This window comes from Convolutriloba macropyga, chromosome 12 (genome assembly GCF_964194025.1).
Source record: "Convolutriloba macropyga chromosome 12, txConMacr16.3, whole genome shotgun sequence".
NCBI classification, from domain to species: Eukaryota; Metazoa; Xenacoelomorpha; order Acoela; family Convolutidae; genus Convolutriloba; species Convolutriloba macropyga.
In genome coordinates this window covers 40,874,583-40,883,664 of record NC_134479.1, presented here as the reverse complement: position 1 = coordinate 40,883,664, position 9,082 = coordinate 40,874,583, and the positions used below count along the sequence as shown (strand labels likewise).

At 35.8% G+C, this 9,082-nt stretch overlaps 2 protein-coding genes across 2 annotated transcripts in view; one reads left to right on the top strand and one right to left on the bottom strand.

Annotated features, from left to right (window-relative positions):
* Window positions 1-839: 839 nt before the first annotated feature.
* On the bottom strand, window positions 840-9,076 carry LOC142350813 (uncharacterized). The gene is made up of 3 exons (XM_075402770.1): window positions 8,411-9,076; window positions 2,583-2,969; window positions 840-1,505 (listed from the first exon to the last, which is right to left on the bottom strand). The coding sequence occupies exons 1-3, from the start codon at window positions 8,939-8,941 to the stop codon at window positions 921-923; spliced, it is 1,503 nt and encodes a 500-aa protein (XP_075258885.1). The 5' UTR covers window positions 8,942-9,076; the 3' UTR covers window positions 840-920.
* Window positions 4,397-9,082, top strand: part of LOC142350815 (acetyl-CoA acetyltransferase B, mitochondrial-like) — a 406,383-nt gene continuing 401,697 nt past the window's right edge. Inside the window, exon 1 of the mRNA XM_075402773.1 lies at window positions 4,397-4,414. The gene's annotated coding sequence lies outside the window, so the exon portion shown is untranslated. The remainder of the gene's footprint in view (window positions 4,415-9,082) is intronic.

The window sequence follows — 9,082 nt, the reverse complement described above, 5'->3', positions numbered from 1 at the left end:
GCAGTTGATTCTCAGAGTGATAAAATTTTAGTTGTTTAGCGAGTTCTTTGCGAAAGAACATAGTTTAGCAGTTGCAGTGAGTGAAACTGCAAAGTTATTCAAAATTGCTGGCTGGGAATATTATAAGTTTTTGGCCAGTAACATAGCTACTGGGAGGCAGAACTTATTTTAGTTATCACGGATAGGAAACGAAGTAACGGATTTGTGGTTACTTGCGGAGAGAGTGATTGAATTGGTTTGATTTGGTGTGGACCATTAATTAGTTTTGATAGAAAAATTCCTTTTGATTGTTGAATTCACTCAATTAATTGTCTCTGGCTATAACATTACTTGTTGCTGGTATTACATATTTTGATTATTAATTCAATTATCCAGAGTGAAGTTTTCAAGCAGCCGATAGAGCAACATTTTTTGTGGACAACACGGTACACTCCCTACAACAAGAGGAACCACCAAACAAATCTTTTGGAATTTTGATAGAGTTTTGGACGCTAGCCAGTCCCCAGCTAGAAGCCTTCTAACGACAAAAATACAAAATTCTACATCTAGAATTTTCAACAATTGAATTTTTTATTTCCAGTCAATCCATATAAAATTTATGGTAAACAAAAGTCGGAATGCTGCCGAAAGTGCCTTTGAAAGGCAGGCTGTTATTGTGTAATATTGCCTTTCAAAAGTTTGATTTTGTTAAATTTGTTGATATTAATATAATTATTTGCCTCATATGAATGATATAGCCCGCAGCAAAATTCTACCAACCCCTACCCCCCCCCCCCCCCACACACACACACACACACACACATCACAGGCATACGCGCAACTATTATAGTACATTTACGTTAACTGAGAGGTATAAATTGCACGCTGGGGCTATAACGGGAAAAACTCTTTTTTGTTTCCATTAATGCTTCCGTGATAATCTAACCGAGACGCTCGACAAGCTTCGGGAAATTCTGATCAAAGTTTTCAGGCGTTGCAAGATCAAAGTAAAATTTTCCTGCAACAACAGCTCCGAGGTTTCCACGAGGTTTATAGTCGGATTCCGACGTTTCCACTCTTACGAACACCATATTCTTTTTGAAGTCACATGAATAGTTAAACTCAGTCATGCAGTTCTCGCTTTCAGCATAGGCTTTAGAATAACAGCAGATTACGAAATCGGCACCGTCAATAGCGTTTGCCATTTCCGCTCGGATGTTCCGGCTTTTGTGCATATGGTCATCGTCGATCCAAATTTTAAATTTGCCGATTTCATCAAGCTCCTTCCGAAGTCGCAAAATTGTTTCTTTCTGTTTCCAAGAATAACTGATCATGACTGATATCTGGCCTTTATTTTGCGTATCGCTTTTTTGAGCTGACATCCATGAACTTGATTGTTTTTCATCGCTAGAGTACTTTTTATCTACAGTATCTCGACCAGTTGGGACGTTGTTAGAAACTGATAGTTTTTCCAGGGAAAATATAAGTCCTGTTGCGCTTTCAACAATTTCGGTACTTGGATGATCCTTGAAATGGGAATTGTTTACTTTTCCCCGGTAAATTATGCCCATCTATAATTTCCCTTTTTCTTAAATCCTGGCCCCACTTGGAACCAGTCATTACCCTATTGTAAGAAGACTTATTTGTTATCATTTGAAAAGTAAAAAAAATTGGTTTGTTTGGAAAAAAATTCGGTATGTTTATATCTGTGTTCGGTTTTTAAAAAAATAAACAAGGATACCTATGCTTTCTAGCTTTTATGTACCGAATAAACTGACGAAACCAATTAAAAAAGTCGAGTTTAAATCGTTTCTGTAACTAAAATTACTTAAGTGGCGCTGCACATTTCAAATGTAATGACTATGGTCTCATGAGGTAATCAGTAACAAAAGCAAACGTCCAAAGACTAAAATTACATAGTAAAAAGTCTGTTTTTAAGAAACATTTCGTTTTCCTTTTCCTTAGATGAATCAAATGCAAATCGATAGAAATTCAATTGCTTCAAATTCAAGACAAACGACAATATTATTTTCGGAGAAAATTGAGATTCAAAGTTGCCAGTTTTCTGTAAGAAGCAGTACGTTCAATACCACGTGAAATCTGTGGATAAAAAACTTATCATGAAATTCATAAATTAACAACACACAACTTGCCGCAAATGATGTAGGCGCGATCAAGTTGTGTACTCGGCTTGAAATTTCTTTGATTTCATACAAGGATCAATTATGATATCATGCTGTCCATACTTGATATCTTAGTTCGATCCTTGCATGAAACCAAAGCAATCACATATGCTACTCTTATGATTACAATTTCTAACAGAATTCTACATGATAAGCATTTTTTTGCCAGAATCATTTCATACTTCTGTTTTTCTAAAAAATTGTTCAAACTATATACGTTTATCTTCCGCAGTTTACTGAAAAAAGCTCAAAAAACAGGCAGTTCATTGTATAATTTTGTTATTTGAACGTTAATGACTTTTGTTGTTGAATGTATTTGGCTATGCAAACCATACTGTTAATGGAAAAATGCGAGATAGTTTGTTCACGAAGTCTTCTGAAAATTTTGATTTGTTCACGAGGGGAAAAGGAAACAGATGCCCTGAAACATTTGATCAAATCCTTAAATGTAAACATGAAGAGGGCTTCACGTATAAAACTAATTCGCCAAAGTAAACGAAGGGCCCAGTGGATAGCAGGGTGCTTGCTAGTATCTGCCAAGGTCATTGCAGCTTCGTTCTCACAACTAGTTTCCAAAAATGATTCGCAAATTGCAAAGACACCTTGTTTGATCATTTCCGTTGCATTATTTCCATTAACTGCCAATCTTGATAGAAATTCGAAAACTTCGCTGGCACAAAAGTGAACAGCACGTCCTTCTGTGGTTGTTTTAAACGATTTCTTCATTGATTGTTGGGTAACGTTTTCGTTTTCTACTGACGTTATCAACAATCGTTGAACTAGAAAACTTATGACAGGTCTTCTAACCTAAACATTTGGAAACAAATATAACAATCAAATATGAACTTAAATTTATTAGGAAGCAAAGAATCAAGGGACAAGAAGAAACAACACGGATCGCGCGAGTGGCTGAGTAGCACAAATCTTTTAACAAGTCTCTGAAGACTTGCCAAAAGAGTTTTTATCTCAAGAAGAAAAAGATTGTCCTTAAAATCTTGAAGCAGTATTTTAGGGGGAAAGCGTCGATCACGTTTAATATCGACAATTTAAGTGTTGTCGATATTAAACGCACAAAAAGAATCAACACTTGGAGACGAACACTTTTGATGCATATTTATATTTAAAAAAAGTTTTGAATAGAGTCGAAAATTTTCTAGTTTTGAGGTTTTATTTTTTCAAATTGTACAGTTTTAAACTCTCGGTAAAAAATGTTGATCAGTTTTTGATTATATGGAACACTTATTTCGAAAAGTTTTCGCTACTTCTTATAAACTATGCTCAGAGAACACTGAAAAAAATAGCAATTCCAGACAAATAATTTACAAGCAGATTTGAGGTTTTCCTCGTTACATTACCTAAAAACATTTTCGGCTCACTTTCTTGCAAGAAAATCATTATTTGGTTAAATTTGTAGAAGTTAGAAAGCGAATGCAAATAGAGAATGGTAGAGAATATTTATTCCGTTTTTCAGCTCAGCTATTTTTATTATTTCCGTCTTTTAAACTTCATTTCAATTTCTTTTTTGAGAAAAAAATTGTTTTCTGACTTTCATCGGAATTTGAGTGAAAAATGTGAAAGCGAGTGAAAAATACAACTATAAATTCTGAACTAAGAAAATTTCTGAAGACCTTATTAAGTTTCCATATGTACATTTTTTAGAAAGTGAAAAGTTAACGCTTTTGAATTCCAAAATTTTTGAGCTGTTCAGCTATTTGAATTGATTTTTAATCACAATACAGTTCAGAGGAGACTTATCATAAAGATTAGTTGTAAAACAAACTTACGTCCTTTTGGGTTTTTCTAAACCTTTTTTCACCCTTTATTTAAAAATTATTAGGTTTAATTCCATGTAGCTGTTGTTAAAATAAATGTATAGAACTGCAGAATATCAGGTTTATCACACATATACACATACACACGCACACCCCTCCCCCTCCCCCGCCTCAACCCCCCTCCCACTCCCACGTACCCCACCCACCTACACCCATTTTTTCCATTGTGTTAGGTTTTTCCAGTGGAAGTTGTCCTTTTTGAAACAAAATTATACAATAATACAAACTATAATGAAATCAGTACTTCAGCGTAATCAGAAATTAGAGATTCGAATGAAGAAAAGAAAAGCTGGCCTCGCTTATAAATTTCGGGCGAGACTGAATGGTTAATTTCTAACTGCTTGTGAGATATTTGTAAGCTTGAGGCCAAACTTTAACTAAACTTTAATTTGTAAGCTTGAGGATAAACTTATTAAATAGTTTCATGTTAAACGTCTACCAACGCAAGGTGTGGAAGACCTTCAATGGAAGGGTTTCAGTGACCTGCGTGTATGTTTAAATGAGATATCACACTTTCAAGACGTCAAACAACAAAGGCCTGCTGATTGGTGACTCACATGTCAGACAACTCATTTACCCTGAAATCAACATCCTGTCCCTTCCTGGCGCAGGGGTGAAACACGTGCAAAACTTCATACAACCAAAAGGAAAATACGATAAAATAGCAATATTCATTGGTGGAAACGACTTGTACAACGGATATTTGCCCTCCAACACTCCAGTGCAGGAAGTAGTTGACAGTATCTGTGAGTTAGCAATTACCCTTTTTGAAGTTACCGATAACGTTTTTGTTTTGGCATCCCACCACGTTTTCCCCCAGAACACGAAATTGAACAAGTTAAATCCGAGTACGAGGACCACGACCTGCTTCGCCATCGCGCAGTTAATCGAAAACTTCATCAGCTATCCAAAAAATACGATTGGGGTTTTCGGGGCTTAGCAGACGCTATCTACTCCAGTGCTCAAATTTCAGACAACGACAACGTCCATCTCAACAACAAAAGAAAAGGCCAAGTAGTATCGTTACTAAAAAACAAGGTTTTGTATACGAACAAGCTAGCAGCTGAAAAGCACCCACAAGTTTTCGAGTGTTCCCGTGATACCGGTTGTCGGTGCAGTTTTTTCGATTAGATTAGAGTACCATAGACCCCCGTACGGCGGTCACGGGCTCTTTTCTATCCTTCCTCCAGCAGCTCCTCGTATACCATGTAATTCCAGTAAAACCATAGATCCCCGCACGGAGATCACGGTCAAAAGTAACAAGTTCAATAAACCATAGATCCCCGCACGGAGATCACGGTTTCCTACTATCATTTGACACGAACGTCGATTTAATAAAGATCGTAACAATCTTTTAAAACGATAGAAATATTTTTGAAACTAAAGTAAATCAACAGAAACGACAAAATCAGTCAAGAGCAAAAAGAAAAAACAAAACACAACCGATGCAAAAGTTGCTCAACGAGCATTGAAAATAAATCTGCCATTTTTCTATGTGTAGCATGCGGAGTATGCATGCATCTTACAAATGGCTAGACAAAGTTCTTAGCGAAAATGTCCCAAAAACAACAACCCACAGATCAAACTTAGCTCCTTGGGTAAGCAAAGATTCTTCCCACCTTGTTAAAATAATATCAACCTTAAAACGAAAAACATCAAAGAAATCCACCTTGGCGAGATTAATAAAACTGAAGAAAATGGAAAAACGATTAAGAAATTCCTTGAATGAGGACCAAGCAGAATTCGAAAGTAAAGTCTTTCAAGGTAGACGTTTTTCGGATCTTCAAAAATATCTCAAGTCAAGTCATAAAAGTAGTAGATGCCCGGAAACAATGAAAAACAAGGATGCACGAACTAATGAAGATAAGAAAAAGTGTGCGTTTTTCAGTGAATTCTTTTCTAAAGTTTTCCTTAAAACCAATCAAATAAAGAAAAACTCCTTCGATAAACATCAGCACAATAAAATTGAAATAGACGAGAGTAAGATCAAAGAAATCCTGTCACAACTTCAAACAAACAAAGCCTGCGGCCCAGACAGGATGGGAAACACAGTACTAAAAAATCTGCCAGCCTTGTCTAAATCACTTTTTCTGATTTTCAAAACTGCCTTGAACAAAGGCTTTTTTCCATCCTACTGGAAAATCAGTGAAGTTGTACCAATATTTAAGGATGAGAATCGGGCATTGATTGAACAATACCGCCCTATTAGTCTCTTATGTAGCGTCTCAAAGTATTAGAAAAACTAATTTTCGACGAACTATATGAAACTGTCAAGACAAAGCTAGAAGAATCACAACACGGATTTAGAATGCATAGATCAGTAGTAACCCAGATGTTGCTTTTCCTAGACCTGTTGTATAATGAATTCGACGAAAAAGACAACGAAATTTTTGTACTTTACCTTGACTTCAAAAAAGCGTTCGATACAGTTCCTCACGATCTTCTGATTAACAAAGTGGACAACCTGGGTGTAGGGGGAAATTCTTAAAGATTGTAGCCAGTTACCTATCAAATAAAAAACAATACGTGAAAGTAAATGACTCGGAATCTGAAACTGTACCAGTAACCAGTGGTGTCCCCCAGGGATCTCTCCTAGGTCCCCTACTTTTGATAATATATATAAACGATCTTCCACAACAAACATCAAAATGCTCTGCGTTTGGATACGCAGATGATTTCAAGCTTGTATCAACAAATCCAGCAAATATACAAAGTGACCTGGAAAAAATCGAAAAATGGTGCCATAACAACAAAATGCAACTCAATGAAAGCAAATGTCACATCCTACCGATTAAAGTAAACGAAAAAAACTGGCACTCCTTTATACTTAACTCTAAAACTCTCTCAAATAAAACCGAGCAAAAAGATCTAGGTATAATTATGGCTACTAAGTTATCATGGAAAGCGAATATAAAGAAACGTTGTAGCAAAGCCTGGAAAGCGTTTTATTTCCTAAAACGAAACATATCAAACGTTGCATCGCAAACAACAAAACTCAATGCATATGTCGGCTACGTTATACCAGTCATAAGTTATGACTCACAAGCATGGTTCGCGAATAAGACAGAAAGCAAAGGCATCGAGCGCATTCAAAGAAAAGCAACGTCGTGGATAATCAGTAACTGGGAAATTAGTTACAAGCAAAGACTGACCACACTGAAGTTGCTGCCATTGTCATATTACTTTGAATTGCATGATCTATTAATGCTCATCTCACTGCTTAAAGGATCTTATAAAAATACTGCTTAAAGGATCAATATAAAAATACCCATTAAAACAAACAATAATGAAGGGTTGTTAAGCACACGTCAAAATGAGCTAATAACAATTAATAAAACAAGAACAAGGAAGGCTGATGAAAACTTCTGGAAAAGAACCAGTTATTTACTAAATATAATACGAAAAGTAGGGAACGTCGATCTCGATCAAATTGATAAGAAATATTTAACAAAAATATACTGGAACTACTTCTTCAAAAGTTATTCGGAAGTCAACTTATGTTCCTGGGCTTTCAACTGCAGCTGTGGACATTGTAACACGGTGCAGAAGCTCAGCTCAGTCGTTATATGAAGGGTGCAAACCCATGTGGAAAGACCCACAGAAGCCTAAACTCTCTCTCTCTCTCTCTCTCTCTCTCTCTCTCTAAACAGATTTAAACACTTTAGGCTGAACACATTAAAAAAATATTGAGGTTGATTTGCCATTAAGAATTTGCCTGTTATATTATAGTTCCCAGACATCTGGAAGCACCAGACAAAGGCTATCAGCTTATTTTAGGTCACCGTTCGAGCTGTTAAATTGATTATTTTGTGTAATTAACATTTTTCTTTTCTTCGCTGATTTGTTTGTTCCTTTTTTCGTTATTTTGTTGTTTTTATATACTGAGAACATCGGACTCAACATTATTTTCGACTAAATTTTTGTTTTATTTACTGAACAGAGAATGTGTTGGTTTCTTTAAGAAATTTGAAATTTTTTTGAGTGTTCAAACAAAGGAGTCGAAACAAATAAATCCACTTTGAGGCTCCAAATACAATTAGGATGCACTTCAAACACTTTAATCAATTGCTTTTCTGTCCATTTTTTGACATTGAACTAGAGTTTTGTAAAATATTCTGAACAAGTTAATTCTAGAAAAGTTTTGTGAAACTTTTTAAATTAAATTTTGTGAAAGTTTCTAAAAAAAGTTGCTGAATGATTAATAAATGGAGGCTTCAAGTTGTGTTTTATCTAAAACATGATTGAAACTAGATTTTTGCAATTAAATATGATCTTCGAACCCTGGTGCTTCAGATTGTAGTAAAAACCTTCGTTCAAATAATATATACAACAAAGCCGACCCCGATAATGAAATAAACAAAAAGTGGTAAGTAATAATAAGGAAAATTTAGTAATGAGTGAAGTCAGATTACTAACGCTCTTTAGGGATTGTTGATCTTCTCTATGCACGTCAACTGCAAATGCCAAAGTGGATACCACGACACTTTTTAGAAGTTCATCCTCTACGAAAATCAGCTTGAGGAGCACTTCAATAAGTCCAAATTTTTGTAACTCCTCTCGAGATTCGGGGTATGTTTTCAAAAGATTAAACATGACGCCCAGGTATGAGTGCACCCGCTGTCTTCCAGACTCCGGGTTAAAAGTGTCCGTTTCGGAATCGTCTAACTTCTCAAGGGCAAGCATTTCATTGTCCTTCAAATCTTGAATGAACATTTCGTGAAAGTTAGCTTCGACAACTTGTTGGCAAATGCCATCGCTGATATCACACAAATTCCACAACAGTCCAATAATCCTTTCGGAAAGTTGATAAAGAATTCCATCGAATTTATTTTGATAATCACATTTTAAGAGAAAACTTTTGGCTGATGACACAAAGTCGTTATCTTTGACCTTCTGGCAGAACATGAACCTGTTTCTTCTGTTCACGTTAGCGAAAAGGCAATGCATCAATTTCAAATTTTGTAGTGTGTTTTCCAAGTTATCTATAGATGATAGAGATTGACAACCAGTTTTGATCAAACTGGTTCACTCGCGGCCAATCAACCACGTTGTCCATGACTTACAGCTGCACTAAAATTAATCAAATGG